Source organism: Syngnathus acus, chromosome 12 (assembly GCF_901709675.1).
Source record: "Syngnathus acus chromosome 12, fSynAcu1.2, whole genome shotgun sequence".
NCBI classification, from domain to species: Eukaryota; Metazoa; Chordata; class Actinopteri; order Syngnathiformes; family Syngnathidae; genus Syngnathus; species Syngnathus acus.
In genome coordinates this window covers 2521698-2539039 of record NC_051097.1, presented here as the reverse complement: position 1 = coordinate 2539039, position 17342 = coordinate 2521698, and the positions used below count along the sequence as shown (strand labels likewise).

The following is a 17342-nucleotide window of genomic DNA, read 5'->3' as shown; positions in this document are numbered from 1 at the left end:
ATCCCTCGTTTATCGCGGATTATTGGTTCCATATATATATATGTATGTATATATATATATATATATATATATATATATATATATATATATATACATACATACATACACACAGACACACACACACGCGCACACATTGTCAGTGTGTTTACATGTAGGTAGGTGTCAGTCTTCTTTGAACCAGATGGAGGAGCTACTGTATCTGTGCACTACTACAAAACAAAAACATGGTCCATCCATGTATCATTACATAGAAGAGCACTACAATAGTACATAGCAGAGCACTACAATATGAAATGATTCTGGTATCATTTTGAAACATTGAAACATTGCTACCATTACAAGCAAGAGCCCCACCTTTTCCAAGTTGACCCACTTTCAATTATTATTATTATTATTTATTTTTTTATCTGCGGAAACGGTTCACAGCTGAGGGAGCAAAGTGCAATAGTGAGACGTGCTGTGTTGTGGTGGAACACAGCGTCCCCATTTGAGAAGAACATCCAGCCAAGAGGAGGGAGGAGGATGAGACTAGGACAAGGGAGGAGGAGAGGTGTATATTAGGAGAGTGAGTTTGAGGGAGGGCCCGTCAGAGGTGCCTCTTCTGCATACAGAGCCCTCGTGATCAGCATTCATTGATTTTAAAGAACACCACCAAGTGGCACAATGCAGAGATAACAGGACCAAGAAATTTCTTCTACATTTCTACAGTTTATGCTAAAGTTAACTAATGCGTATGCAAACACAATCATGGCAAAAGTCCTGAAACGCAAATTACAACAAGTCTTTCATGATATGGTAGGATAGGTTAAATGTGTCATGTTTCACAGGAAAACAATAAATCAATTTGCTTCCAGGTTACGTGAAGTTGAAAAACCATACAACTTAATGTAATTCTGTGATTCATTTTAAGGAAAAAACATTTCCAGACTGGATGCACAACGTTTGTTGCTATCTCTTCATCCGAGAGTTAACTTGTTCCCTTTCAGCTATTATGATGATCATCATGTGACCCAAGTGTGGAAACATCTTAAATCAAGAAAACAACATACTGTTTATAATCCACTGCACAGGACAACTCTTTTTAAAGGTCAAGAAAACATTAATGCTAAACTGTGCAAGTAACTAGAAAGTAAGCATAGGTTTTGTGTAATTAGTACTTATGCTGTATTTGCAGTGTTCTACTTTAGGGTCAATATCATGATACGATCGTTGGTGTCATCATCAGAATCGATTCGGTTATTATGGAAATGTAGTGGAAAAATGAAATGTGTCCTATAATAAGTGGCCAAACATTCACATACATATATCATACAATGAAAAGTCTCTTGAAATGTGTTTCCTTCATTTCATACTATTTTTAAATGATTGGATTTTTGTGATGTTAGTTGTTTGATAAAACGAGTCATTTATCTAATGGATATTCTATATCCATAGTCATGCTGAACATTTTTAACAACTGTTTTCCACCCTGTCATTATGAGGTAGCTGCTCTTTTAACAAATGCTCTGTTTTCAGTGACGTTACAACTAGACTTTTTTCAATGTAAGATGAAACAGTACACACATAAAGAATACAATTGCACTTATTTAATAATTGTCATTATATTTTGTGCATAGTTGTCAAACATGTCCAAACTGTCAGTGAATGAATGAATGAATGAATGAATGAATGAATGAATGAATGAATGAATGTAAAGCTTGATGTATTTGACGTTTGGTGTATTTGTTTGACAGTACCTAGTCAGCTTACTGAATGAATCCTGTTGTGAAGGTCCATCATGTGCTCATGAAATGCGAACATCAGTTATTCAACTAGAAATGTGGGAGCTTGACCAATAAGCATTTCTAACAGCATCTACTCATTACAATGAAGCTCAGCGCATGGAAAATCTCACATTTGGGGGGAGAAATCGGAAACTCTCCAAGGCACCTTGTAGTGAAATTAACACCTTTTTCTTTAATTGCCCCCTCACAAAAAGCTATTTTTAAATATTAACTTATAAGTTGTCTTGTAGGCTTGCAATTTCACAAGAATCAATACAAAGAAGCTTGTTTTCATGACTGACTAGTCGCTGCAATTAAGTTCCTGAACAATAAAAATGAGATAATCACATTTAATCATAATTTCATTTGATAATTGCAGTCTATTACATTCAATAAATAGATTCTTTGAAAAAGATTTTGCGTTCTCTGAAACATTGGTACATTCTATCACTTTCAAAAACTCACAATCCTTACATCAAACAAAAAATAATGCTAATTGTATGACACTAACGCTGTATATGTAACAAAACAAGCCTTACAATCACACCTGAGATTTTTTTTATTTTTTATTATTAGATAATACTTGTTTTACAAATACTTTCTGAAACAGTTTTTCCCGGCAATACAATTTATAAGCACAAAAATACAAGAAGAGCAACAAAATATGCAGAGAATGGCGGAATACTCTCTTTATTTTGGTACACATAGTGCTCATAAAGCTAATGCATGGATTTTCAGGTTATGGCTAAATAAGATTGCCTTTTTAAAACAAAAGGACCAACATTATTTTTTTACAAAACAAAAACTCACAAAACCAAATAAATTTGGAATCATGTATGAACTTGAATGCCTAAAATAACAGGATTAATAAAGATATATGTCAAACCCTCATTGTAACAGTTTCCTATCAGGATTTGCTTGTTGGCACTGGATCACAGTCTATGTACCTCAGGAAAAGTTTAGAGTGTGATGTTCCACAAGATATCTAAACTGCTCAGAATGTGCGAGGTCCATGAAAAAAGAACATGAGGAAAAGTGAGAACAGCAGACATTCAGTCACTTTCATTGAACTTGCCATTTTTGACAATAGCTAGAAATAGTGTGCATTTGTTTTTAAGGCAACAGAAGTCAATCCACCATCAGACGTGCATGTTTTCTCCCAATCACGACATGAACATATATGACATGACTCCTATACTGATACATTTCTCAGTGTTTAAATATGTATTTCCTGCAAAAATAAAGTCCTTTCCACTCTGATCTTCTAGGCTAGGGGAAACTGGGCTCAATTGCCACTGATTAGAAAAGTGCGAGTGATGTCATTCATGATACACCAAAGATGAAAATGAGGTATTAATTCTTCATCCGTTCATTGCTTGTAGTTGATACACTGAGGGTAGAAATATATTGTATCTGGAGCACATGGTTGTGAATGGTGGTTGTTAATACCTGTTAGCTGTAGTTCACATTAGGATCAGGCTGCCAGTTTCAACCAACCATGCACCTCCTGTTAACTGACGTGTCACAATGCACGTTACACACATCATGTACTGCATGAAGCGCATCATTTGCCACTGACTCATAGAGATAGATGGAACACTACTTGTCCGACGCAGTATGTTGCCGCGTGGTTCCTATTAAGCTCTTCACCCTTCAGAGAACATTTATGCTTTGCTGATGATTTACCTGTTGAACTTTCCATCATAATGATGTCGGTGGACATTCACTAAAGCCTGTCCTTTTAAAATGTCTCCATCTACAGAACATTTGTTGAACCACCCTGTGTGTGTTTGTCACCAGAACTCCTTTGGGAACATCACTCTGCTCACGTGTGACTTCAATGTTGCCAAATAAATAAGCATTCGCAATATTTCCCCATAAGTGATGTGTGGGGGACATATAACAGTTGAGCCCGATCTCCCCTTAAGGAAAGTTTTTGCTTCAAAATGCCACAATGGCTCGAGTCCACGCTCCCAGACTGGCGAGTGCCTGTTTGCTACAGATCTGCTCCAAGTCTGCCTGCCGGCTCAGCAGTCCTGTAAACCCCGAGCCGAAGATGGAGATCAGATTGGAGATGTTGGATGTGTCCGTGTAGTCCAGATTACAGTACGTGTACTCTTCGCGTTTGGCCCGTTTACGCGAGAGAGGAAAATCCGACACCTCGTCAACGTCGCACAAGCAGCATCCAAAGTCAACCTTCCGTTTCTTGCCTGGGGACTGCGCGCCCTGGCTGGCTTGGAGCGCGTCACAGCAGCAGTCCTGATGGAGGTAGCCGTTTTCCACCGTGGTCACAACATGCGTGTCCAAGTCCAGCACGGTGGTTTTATTGCAGTACGTGTTGTTGTTTGCGGGAAACTGCTCACAATGTGACACGTTGGAGACTTCCATACAGCAGCTTCTGTAGTAGGAGGGCTCTGGTTCTTTGCAGGCGTCCCCCGGAGAGGCGCAGCCGGAAAGCGCGCTAACTGGGCGGCCGTTGAGAGTCGCTTCTTCGCCGCAGCAAGCAGCCCGCGTCTGTTCCTCGTTCTCCGTGTCCTCCGCGTCCAGATCCAACGGGTTCAGCTCCTGGATCTCGTTGCAGACCGTCATCACCTCCTGGTATTGCTGCATCCTGTAAATCTCCGCGTACTTCTCCTTGATATAAAGCTGCCTGGCGTTTCTCAGCACATAGGAGACCAGCAGATTTTTGTGCAGCTTGATGCCGCCTCTCTGACTCCTGGAGTTGTGGATCTTCATTAGGGAAATGGAGATCAAGCTCTGCGCGTCAACAGCGCATTCCATGGTGTTGATCATAATTATGTTCCTTCAGCGAACTCCGACTTCCAACTATCTCTGGAAGATTCTTTTCGACTGAGGAGAAAGGCTCAAGTCAGCTCTGTGAAGAAACATTGGGAAGGACCCTCTTCTGCGAGCAAACCAGCAATCATTTGCAGATGCTGTGAAACCACAATATATATATAGCCAGGCGCATGTCCCGCCTTCTGCATGACGAGCCAATCAGAGGCCTAGGATCTGTTGAGTGACATGACTCAACGCTGGAACTATGTTGCTTCCGACCAATCAGCTTCTGGCGGTTCCTCTGTACCATTCAAATTCCACGCAGGCTGTCTAACTGGAATGTCCTCATTTCAGCGGCCCCATAACTGAAACTTCCACGAAGCAGTCGCTTCCTCGTCGTTGGATATGTATGAACCGGCTGTTCCGGGTAGACGTGTTGCTATAAATTCAACCATGAAACAAGCAAATCAATATTTACGTCGTATTTTTCCAAATACATATTTATTTATATTCCATACATTACATATACATATATTATTATTTATGTATTACATACATATACACACCAACACCTGTTATCATATTGGTTTTAGTGTCAGCCTTATTTCAAGGCATCTTAAATCACGACAGTAAAGAATACATGTGACTGCTTTACAATAAGAAATGAATGCAATTGTAAGGCAAAAGGCGGCGGTGTGGCTCAGCGTTAGAGCGATTGTAACCCAGCCAACCCAGAGGTTGAGGGTTTGATCTCCGGCCGTTGTGAACATGTTTCCTTGAGCAAGATGCGGAACCCCCAATTGCTCCTGATTCTGCGTCATCTGTAGGTAAATGATGAAGTCTGTGAAGCGCTTTGAGGGCCTGAACAGCTGAAAAAGCACTATACAAGCGAAAGACCATTTACCGTACAGTATTGGTTTGTATATGCCTTTCTTTAAAATTACCATTCATTGTTTTTTGGGGAAGGAAATCTGATGTATATAAAGCACTAGTGGTATCAGTAACTCGTATGGGTATCAGTCTACTCAAGAATTGAGTACCTTTACTAGTATCTCTCTGAAAAAAAAGTGGTCTTTGTTGTATCGTCTTAGACCAAACTACCCTGCTTGAGTTACTACCAGAGGCCCTCGCAGATCACCGCTGCTGGAGTGTGGCAATCACGGGCATAACTGAACCTGTAAGCAAGAAGTTTTGGAAATTGTCTCAATGAGGAAAATATAAGAAAGATCCTTGTAAAGCCAAGTGTGTTTAGATCATTTTCGATCATCTCTTGTGTTTTACAGGAGCATTGTATTCAAGAGGAAGCTATTTAAAATACACTATTTTGTAATTCCAAGATTTTACTTAAGTAAATATTGCTAACAACCTTCAAAGAATATGTGATTAATCAGAATTAACTACAAAAAAATGGTGCAATATATATATAATATAAGTAGCCACTATAATATGGAAGAGTCCAGAATGGAACATATTTTGCCTCACTTGTACAGCTAACTAAGGTATTTGCGACCAGCCCTCAATGACTAGCGCAATCCATTTTTGCTGGTCAATTTGTACCTCATCAAAACTGTGCCAATAAGTTGTGCCTTTTGCGATTGACCCCTGGCTTGTTCAAGGTGTATGTAAAGCGCCTCTCACCTAAGCACATCTCATTCAACCATTTCTGAACTTATTATCCTCATCAGGGTGTGCTGTATCCATCCCTGGTGACATTAGGCGACAGCTGGGATAAAGCCTGAACTAGTTGCAAGCGAATTGCAGAGCTAGAAAAATTGATGCAGATTTTTTTGGACGAGTGAAGTGCCTTGGAGGAAACATTTCTACCAGCATGCCTTCTTCCCATTAGTACGGATCAGAGCGTATACACTAGTGGTATTGGTATCGTACACAAACGCCATATTATGCGTAATGTGATGCAGACACGAAGCACGGGAATGCTCCATATGGCCACTGGATGGTGGGTTGGGGGTGGGTGGAGGGTTGGGAAGACAGACTACAGAGTTCCAGTCAAGACTTGGCCTCTTTTGTGTTTGATGCTGAGAAATTGGAGTTCAAGGGATATTATTGCAACAATACCTTGTTTATGTCATCAGGTTAATGAGTGGCTTTGAAACACAGGGTATATTTGATTTGCTGATAATCAGGTATATTGAATGTATATGTATGGCTAATATCTTCTTAATATCTTCCTTACATCATCTTTATAGCATCTTTGACAATACAACCACTTTTGTAATATGTAAATTGAATGTTTTTTTTATTTTACAGTTGACCCTCACTGTCATCACTTCACAATAACCACACATGATTGAACGGAAACAAGGCATTCTAACACGCATGCCAGACGCTCATACTAGCCTCATAAAAATCCTCCTATTTTGTTATTTTGTATCATTTTTATTTTTCTGAAATTTAACACAATTACCATACAATATAACGTCATCATCCACTCTAAAGACAGTGGTGAAAAATGAAATGACTTTCCACCCTTAGTTAAAAGTTACCCATGTAGATGAATTTTCACAGTATACTGAAATGATGTCAGTGATAGTTATTTACACCTGAAACTATATTTGTCAATGAAACGTCAAAGAAAATTGTAGGGCGGAAGAAAAGGAACCCACACTGACTGAGTCGCACAGAGCCTGAAAGCAGCATTGCAGTGGCCTCTACAGATCAATCATAGGTTGAATTGTTTGCCAAATGAGTGCAATAACCTGTGTTGAACCTGTAGAGGCCAGTACAGCTCTAGTTTTCTGCAGTGTGATTAGTATTTTGTTGACTGTTCCCAAATTCTCCCCTTGAGGAGAAAGTGACTTCATCCCCTGCAGACCCCGCCCAAACATTTATTTTCATCCAGGATGAAGGGAGGGGAGTGTGCCAGCTCTGTGAGCAACTTTGACTGCGAGATACTTGATAGTAATGTTTTCACTGCATGATGAACGTATGATGCAGAGTGGAATTCATGTTTTCTTCCAGCGGAGGTTGCTTTTTGCAAAGATGCCTGCAACCTCTGCAATGAAACGGCTTTTCTGCACTTTCATGAAGATGGAGGCTCGTTAAGATGCAGGAGCCGATGTGCTTCACGGGATAATCACAAGAGTCTAACCATATTCCTATGTGGCGTGTTCAGTGAATGAAGCACACTTGTAAGAACATCTGAAAAATACAGAATAGAGGATACAGCGAGAAACAATTATTGTGTGTTAAAGCTAAAATCTACTGTATAATATTTTAAAATAAAACACAAATTTAACATAATAATTTCAGTTACACTGACTGGTAAATGAATAGAACATATCTCTGTAGTTGCCATGGCAACTGAGCATCGTCTATGTTTACCATGTATAAAAGTGCTGGACCACTCCGTCCAACTTGTGTGATGCTATTGTCGTGCAGCACGTATGCAAACTAGATAACGTTCACATCAAGACAGACATGCTACAATGTTACATACTAATGTATACTCTGAGTTGATGATGACTTCCCTCCATGTATATCTGTCTGGAGTTTCCAGGTTGTCCCAGAGCTGGTATAGGTTTTTCTCTTCTTGCCCAGAAGGTACGTTCAACCATGACTTGTTGAAGAGCTGTTTGCTCAACTCCCCCGTGACTGATTGACAATCTGTCCAGGTAGTACACAGCCTCTCACCAGAAGTCCATCTGCATATACAAATTTGTTGTCTTAGAAGGTCAACTCGGTGCTCCACTAGTCACTGTTGCGCCACAATCACTCAGATCAACTTTTTTTCCTGCTGATAAATTGTATAATTGGGTGTCTACCAATGCTTTATATATATCCTGGTTATTATTTTGACATTTTAGCGCATGGATTGTTTGATGAAAGCTTGAATTTAGGTGGGAAAAACAGTTTGTGTTGCGTCATCTTCAGGTTAAACAATGAACTGCATGTGAATTTCGCTCCGTAGCGAGTTGCACTTGTAAACATCTTTATATCGATTTTCAGGGCAGTGATTTATTAGCATAGCATTCAGTTAGTTTATTTAGCATAGTTTCTCATATTATAGAAACTATTTAGGTGGTTGTTGGGCCAGACGAACACCAAGCCTCTCTTCACAAGCCCAGCGATACTACCGGCAACTTTTTTCTAGTGGTGCGAAGAATAAATGCTCAAATTGCTTGCCATACACCTGTTTACATGTGACAATCTATTCCAATCTGCCGTTTACGTTTTAGAAGTGATATGATCAGCAGATTGATGTAATGATCACATGATTTATCAAGATGTATTTTTTGTTTTGTTTTAGCATTCAGCATAGTAGTTGCAATTGTATGAACACAACGTATTAAGACCATGTTACAAATAGTTTGAAACAAACTCTTCTATCACTGACAAGCTCTGGTATGATGCGTTCATTTTTCAACTGTGTTGCTCTAAATTTACAGCAAGACGGAGCATGACGAAAGCGGACGTAGCCTGGGTTGATGTCGCAATCCACCCACAGCATCCAGAGCCTGTGAGAACTCCTTGAGGATCTCATCCACCCAGATTTCCCTGCTAAGTAGAGCTTTGAACCAACTTAGTGGCCTCAGTCCCAGAAAAAAACGGCCCACCTCTGATCTCAAACTCTGCTTCCAACATGCTAGTTAACAAATTCGTGAGGAGTTATTCCCTCCTGTGACACACTACATGAAGAGTCTAGAACTACATAGTGGATTGTGTACTACTACCCCTCCTGAACCACTGGACAGTGGAAGAGAATCTCCATGAAGTTGCCCAGATGTTATCACTAAATCAGTATTGCGCTCGGCCTGCCCATTAGCTTTCTCGGGAGTCCCACAGGCCCGACCGGTAACACTCTTTTGCTTGACGGCATTACTCAATACCAATGTCCACCAACTGGTTTGGCGAATGACTGACATAAGAGGTATCAACCACCTTACGCGCCGCGAAAAAAACGAGTTTGACACCCCTGGTGCAGATGAAGCATTTGCCATTTTAATCGTATGAACTTACAAGCCAATTCGGAACTCATCCATCTATTCATTTATACTAGCCTCAGAACATCGTAGCAGAACAATGACAGATAGGAAGAGAAAGATGACACTTTCAGAATGTAAGCTTGGGGTCCTGAATGAGAAACAGGACTTTCAGAAAACTGTTATCAAAATTCTCTATTCATATTAAAACGTTAGGCTCAATATTTTGGAGTTTGTTTTCATCATTAACAACATTAAGCTGCAGTGAATGCCTATGGCGTCTTTCGGTTTTTGAAAAGCGCTATACAAATTTAATGAATTATTATTATTATTATTATGGAGAGTGACACGTTCTGATGTCCATAAAATCCAAAACACGATGGCAATTGGAGCGATATTTTCCTGAAGTTCACAGAGAAGTGGCAATTAAGTTCACACCAGCTTTCCAAAGACATGCTTTGCTTCACTCAAACTGCGTGTACCTATTAACTCTGGTGATATTGAATTAGACATTGTTTATCAATGAGACTCATTTGCATAGAGGTGGGCAATTTCTCAGACAAATATATGCATATCTACTCATTTAAATATGTGCAAATCACATCAGAGCACCGTGACAGTCTGCTTGGCAGCACAGTTAGTGAACCATTTCACCATCTGCGCATACTTTATGAATTTGATGCTTTGATTTCATCTGTTTGCTCCTTTTTTATCGGTTTGTGCCACACTAAAATCGTGCAATTCTTTAGCTAATTCTGCCCTCGGTTTTTAATCTCAAGACCAGTGGGCATCAGTACTGCCATTATCATCCTCTGAAACACAAGACACATAATTTTTTTTTCTTTTCTATTTTTCTGTTTAAATGTTGTAATTTAGCTTGGTTTTTTTTCTCAATTTGTTTTCTGCTCTTCGATGGCTTACTCTTGGTTTATGTTGTCTTGATTGCGGCACTAATATGACTTCTGTCTACTTGTGTTTGCACTGCTTAATTTTGTCATTAAAGTTTCAGTATAAGTGTATTAGTATACCAGCATTTTGGACATATTTGCTCGTGAGTTGCTTAAGCATCAGACTGAACCAAACAGTGCAGCAGACGATATAATAGTCAATGTCAATGTCCCATATACAAAGTACAGCTAATATTAGTGCTGTTCTGATGATCTAAAAGAGGAGTTGAGATGGGACCATTGAACAGCAGAACAGTACATTGGCATACACATGGCAACATTTAATGGGCTTCTTTTTTGGGGGGGGGGCAAAGCTGGAACTGATTAATGGCATCTCCATTCATTCCAATGCAAAAAGATGATTTGAGATGTGTATTGATTTACTGAAGGAATGAACCAGTCAATCACACAACAACTCACAACATCATTAAATGGGAATCAAAACTCATTCCATTTTTCTGACATGGTGATGATTTCCTTCTCTTCCTACATCCATGATGGTTCTATTTTCAGTCTTGCCGTGTTGCATCTGCACTTCTCTGTTCACTGCTCTCGTCTCCCCCTCACCCATCTCTTCCATCTATGTTCTCCCCTCATCGTTTCAGCCTCACTGCTCAAATGTTCCACTCCCCCGCTCTTATTTTCAGCCCGGTGTCTCCTCCTAAGCATGTTTATCTCTCTTATGTTTCTCAGCATTGGGGGGCATTTGCAGGTGTCAGCAAAGCACAGGTTGATTTCTTCTTTCGTCTTCCATCTTCTCCTCCTTATTAGGGGCCCAATTGCCATTCCTGGTTTGCTACAGCCGCAACTAATACATCTCTTTCTTATCACCCTTTCTTGATGTCTTATTGATTTCAGAATATGAAGTATTCTGTGAATCTACAGCCAATTATTGCACTTTAATCCTCCTTACATCTGCCTCACTTTGACTTGAACTGTGCTTTGTATACAAAAGAGATAGACACTCCAGTGTTTACTGTGCAGCTCCTGCCAACAACCAAAACTAAAGACACAAAGTTTAGGACACACATTCAGGTACATCCCGGAGTTAACGCAAACAAAAAGTGGATTGAAGGTATAGGTAGCGTAAAACAGTGCAGGTGTGCGAGTGTGTGCAAGTGTAGGAAATACATACATAGGTGTCACGACTCGTCCCCGGTTGTTTTGTTATGTGTATGTTGCCGTGATTTCTGTTCGCGTCGCCCCTCCCCTCCTGTGTTGCCTCACAATCAATGTAATCACAGTCACCTGTAGTGTATTTAAGTCCTGTCTGCCCTGCACTCCCTGTCGGATCATTGATGTCCTTTGTCTCTCGTCTCGTCTGTCGTCGTCGTTCTTGTCTTTTTGTTCAGTTATACTCGTCCCTAGTCGAGCTTATTGTAGTCTGTCTTTTGAGTTCTCCAATAAACCTTGGTCCAAGCTGCATTTGGTCGCCCTGCTCCATTCCGATCCGTGACAGAATGATCCGACCACATCAGCGACCAGCGCCTGGACCAACCTCCTCCATCAGCTCCCGCCACGACGCCCGATCCATGTCCATCATCGGAGCTTGATGATGCGCCACTGGCTCCGCGGCCGCCATCGGACTTCGCTCCAGCGACACCAGCTCCACGGCCGCCATCGGAGTTCCTCCTGGCGCCATCGGCTCCGCGGCCGCCATCAGACTTTGCTCCCGCGACGCCGGACCCGTGGCCGCCATCGGAGTGCCTCTCGGCGCCGTCAGACTCGCGGCCGCCATCGGGCCCCACCCTAGCGTCGCTGAATCCGCGGACGTCGCCAGACTTCGAGCCAGCTGCACCGGACCCGCGATCGTCCCTGGCCCCTCTCCCACTGCTGCAGCGCGTGGTGGCTCCTGCCGCTGTGCACAGCGCTGACTTTCAAATGCCGCCGATTGCGGCTCTGACTTCCCGTATGCCACCGTTTGCGGTTCTGTCCCCGAGTTGCCGCTGTTTGCGTTTCTGTTCCCGAGTTGCCGCCGTTTGCGGTTCTGTCCCCGAGTTGCCGCCGTATGCTGCTCTGTCCCCGAGTTGCCGCCGTATGCTGCTCTGTCCCCGAGTTGCCGCCGTTTGCGGTTCTGTCCCCAAGTTGCCGGCGTTTGCGGTTCTGTCCCAGAGTTGCCGCCGTTTGTGGTTATGTGCCCGAGTTGCCGCCGATTGCGGTTATGTTCCCGAATTGCCGCTGATTGCGGTTATGTTCCCGAGTTGCCACCGATTGCGGTTATGTTCCCGAGTTGCCGCCAATTGCGGTTATGTTCCTGAGTTGGCGCCGATTGCGGTTATGTTCCCGAATTGCTGCCGATTGCGGTTATGTTACCGAGTTGCCGCCGATTGCAGTTATGTTCCCGAGTTGCCGCCGATTGCGGCTATGTTCCCGAGTTGCCGCCGATTGCGGTTATGTTCCCGAGTTGCCGCCGATTGCGGTTCGGACTTGGCCACAGACTAGTGAGGCCATTTGGACTGGTGCGCTAACCCCCCTCCCTCCCGCGCGCCCGGTGGGGGTTTGGTTTTTTGGGACGTCGGGAGCCGTCCCTTGTGGGGGGGTACTGTCACGACTCGTCCCCGGTTGTTTTGTTATGTGTATGTTGCGGTGGTTTCTGTTCGCGTCGTCCCTCCCCTCCTGTGTTGCCTCACAGTCACCTGCCTCTTGTTACCTGTAGTGTATTTAAGTCCTGTCTGCCCTGCACTCCCTGTCGGATCATTGATGTCCTTTGTCTCTCGTCTCGTCTGTCGTCGTCGTTCTTGTCTTTTTGTTCAGTTATACTCTTCCCTAGTCGAGCTTCTTGTAGTCTGTCTTTTGAGTTCTCCAATAAACCCTGGTCCAAGCTGCATTTGGTTGCCCTGCTCCATTCCAATCCGTGACAATAGGATTATGTAGGTAAAATGAAAAGGCAGATGAATCTGAAATTGATAACTTTGGCTTATCTTGCTCTGAAATATTGGTGCAGGTTATTTTCTTTCACCGCTTGAAAACCGCAAAGTTCATTTTGCATTGCAAATTATTTTGTAAACCTCCAAACTATTTTGTTGGGTCCCCAGTTTTACAAACACTCCTTTAACCTTTTCAAATGTCTGGTTCCCTGAAGCAACTTCATTCGGAAGTATTGAATTGCTCTTGCAATTGCTTGCTTGTATCTCCCACAAACGAGTATATACACAAACACACAGAAGACCCCGCATTATTCTTTTGTGGCAACATGCAAAGAGATGTTTTCACAATAAAACCACTTTCAAATCTAAAAGCACTGTGCTCATTTGATTAATTTTTGCCATATTTAATCATATTTTTACATTTATACCCTCATGAGGATAAGCAGTTTGGAAGATGAATGAATGAACTACACAAACCAACCGCAAATAATTACAGGTAGGCTTATATATCCTCCATCCTCTGTAGGATCAAAGAATAATTTGCTTACACTTTAAACTTTATCTCTTCCAGTAGACCAGCATGTTGCAGCGTGATGTAGTGGTAAACTGAAATTAAAAAATTATAAATCCAGACTTGCCTGTGTACTCTAAAAACCCATAAAAGGAATAAGTGAAATAGACGAGGCAATAGAGAAAGCTGTTAAGAATGCCTTTTTAAAAACAGTTCTCAGTAGTTCTAACTTTAAAACATAATTGTATATGTTGGAGCAGTATTGTTAAACTTGGTTACTTTTCTAACATCACGTATCGTACTGATGCAGCAGTCCGCACTCCCTCCCTCCCTCCCTCCCCCCCTTCCTGTACTTTTGCTGGCTCTGCTTTCATTCCACACTCCTCCCCCCGTTGCTCCTCCATCCCTCCATCTTCCCTCTGGAGAATAAGGGTCATTGCACAAATGATTACTCAGACCCCGGTCGCCATGGCAATGCTGCTGAGTAACAGACGACAGGCATGCATTGAGCACAGCAAAGACGGCGATTAGTAAGCTGGCGATGGAGAGAGAGCAAACGCTGCCTTTGTATATTCCAGTTTTGCCTCCATTTTTTCAGGCTTTCTTTTTCTGCGCGTCTCCAGATAACTCGAGTAGAGGGAACGAGGGAGGGGAGCGATGCAACAGAAAGAAACCCAGCAAACATTCTGCTCACAGCCCTCCAGCTTTGTCTCCTATTCTGGCTCGCCTTCTGTGTCTGAATGACAACTGCTGTTGGTCGCTTTCAACAACTGTTCAAAAAACGGTTTTAACGGTTCTGCATGCATTTCTCCATGCAATCATTCACAGCAACATAACAGTTGGTGTTTTCACTAAGACTGACAACTGAAAACTAACTCTCTCAGCAAATAGAATAACTTATATTTATTTGTTGCTTAAGACTCTGGGAGCTTTTCAATGTGTCTCTACTGTACTTTTGATCAATCTAGCTCAATATTTCTTTCTATTAATAAGAGTAGGTTTACTAACAGTGCTGCAGCACTGATTCCACTTGAATACATTGAGAATAAATGCAAAACAGAAAACTAAAGTTCAGCATTACCTAATCGGTTTGAATCGGAATGAGTAGTACAGTTGTAATAGTGTAGCATAGTCAAGTACCTACTAAGTACATAAATATCGGTTTTTGTTTTTACACTTTGGTGTTTGCTCGCAAGCATTCAGGTGACAATAAGAAATTGACCAGGGACCAGATTGACATCAGAATGTCATTTGGACTAGATAAAACGATGGCCCCCAAGGACAACCTGCTTAGTGAATGCTTCGGGCAACAGGGGCTCAGTAAGGAGAAGGAGCCAGATGGACTGTCATGTACCACTATCAAATTGAAGAAGTGGCTGACATTGAAAAAACATACTAGTGGCTGGAAAAGGCTAGACTGGAAGACAATAATCAATCCCAACACAAGAACAGGCTCTCAACACAAAATCAATAGAGGCTGGGGTCTACCACATTAGGCAGGACCCCAGGTGTAGGGTGGGCACTGAAGCCCCAGAATCATATCACAGCAGGGTAAAAGGGCGAAAGGGAATTACCATCATTAGAGGAGCATCATAATGTAAAATCATTTTGATGATAAAGATAATCAAATGACAAAATTGCACAATGTTTAATGTTCCGATAAGAATCTAATTGCATGGCTTTTTCCACATTTGCTTTTCACACTGGTGTGTTTGTGCATGGTTCTGTCAGCTTTACCCCACAAAGAGACAGCCCCTCCTTCTTTTTCCTATGCTTTTTCTTTTCTAAGAGGAGAGAGAGGGGCTGGAGCCAAGAGTCTGGCACAAGCATGACAGAATTTGAATTATAGAAGTAGCACAGCAAAGAGGAAAAGAGGGAAGGCGCAGGGGGAGGGGCATGTCTTTCTGTGCGTGTGTGTCTGTGAGCGTGTGTGCGTGCGTGCGTGCGTGTGTGTCGGAGAAACAGAGGGAAGGAATTGAATTATCCAACAGAGGAGGCTGTTGTTTTGTAGGCGTCGTTGAAAGTGTTGCATATCTTATTTTTAATTGAAACGGGTGTTCTGACGAGTCATATGGAAGAATTATTGTCTTTTGTGGCACGAAGGTTCAATAATGAAGACAAGATCCAACCAATCAAAATTACTGTCAAACCATATTGAGCACCATTTTCATTCAGTTTCAATGCAAATCTTATAAGTGATCCCTCCAAATGTTCCAAGCACTGCTGCCCCCATGACCTGACTCCAGGTAAATGGAGGTATAAATGAATAGTTGCAAAAATCATTTAAACAGTTTGCGTCACGACGGGGTGGAGGAATGGAGCGAGGACGACCAACTGCAGCTTGGACCAGGGTTTATTGCCGAAAACTCAAAATACAAACCCGGCAAACTGACGTGACTAAACAAAACCAAAAGGACTGACCGCCAAAGCGTGGAACAAAAGACAGGAACAAAACAAACCGCGTGACAGTGAGACATGCATTGTCCGCACATCTCGTGCAATGCTCCGACGGCGAGTGACACGCAAACAGAACTTAAATAAGACACAGGTAACGAGAGGCAGGTGCGTGTGATTACACTAAACAAGGGCACACAGGAAGGGAGGGGCAAGCACACAGACACAGAACTGGGGACGAGACATGACAGAACCCCCCCCACAAGGGACGGCCCCCGACGTCCCAAAAACACAACCCCCCACGGCGGCACGCGGGGGGGCGGGGGGTTAGCGCACTAGTCCAAATGGCCCTACTGGTTCTCGAAGTGGTTCGAACGGCGCACGGCGGCGACTGGGGGAACAGTACTGCACTCTGGCGGAAACTCGGGGATACAGAACCGCACTCGGGCGGAAACTCGGGGATACAAAACCGCACTCGGGCGGAAACTCGGGGATACAAAACCGCACTCGGGCGGAAACTCGGGGATACAGAACCGCACTCGGGCGGAAACTCGGGGATACAGAACCGCACTCGGGCGGAAACTCGGGGATACAGAACCGCACTCGGGCGGAAACTCGGGGATACAGAACCGTGCTCGGCAGAAACTTGTAAAGTCAGGGCCGCGATCAGCGGCAGTGGAGTCCGATCACGCTGGAACCTGCTCGGACGATGGACGAGGATCGGGCGTCGCTGGAGCGAAGTCCGATGGCGCCGGAACCTTCTCGGATGATGGACGTGGATCGGGCGTCGCTGGAGCGAAGTCCGATGGCGCCGGAACCTTCTCGGACGATGGACGAGGATCGGGCGTCGCGGACGGGAGCTGATGGCGGAGGGTCCAAGCGCTGGTCGCTGTGTTGGTCGGAGCATTCTGTCAGGAACGGGGTGGAGGAATGGAGCGAGGACGACCAAATGCAGCTTGGACCAGGGTTTATTGCCGAAAACTCAAAATACAAACCCGGCAAACTGACGTGACTAAACAAAACCAACAGGACTGACCGCCAAAGCGTGGAACAAAAGACAGGAACAAAACAAACCGCGTGACAGTGAGACATGCATTGTCCGCACATCTCGTGCAATGCTCCGACGGCGAGTGACACGCAAA

At 43.2% G+C, this 17342-nt stretch overlaps 1 protein-coding gene across 1 annotated transcript; it reads right to left on the bottom strand.

Annotated features, from left to right (window-relative positions):
* Positions 1-2304: 2304 nt before the first annotated feature.
* Positions 2305-4707, bottom strand: ier5l (immediate early response 5-like). Its single transcript, XM_037265749.1, has one exon. It carries the CDS (start codon positions 4554-4556, stop codon positions 3705-3707), a length of 852 nt encoding a protein of 283 aa, XP_037121644.1. The 5' UTR covers positions 4557-4707; the 3' UTR covers positions 2305-3704.
* Positions 4708-17342: the final 12635 nt, after the last annotated feature.

What these genes read in the sequence shown, in the direction of transcription:
- ier5l (XM_037265749.1), bottom strand. Translation starts at nt 4,556, where the DNA reads ATGATCAACACCATGGAATGCGCTGTTGACGCGCAGAGCTTGATCTCC.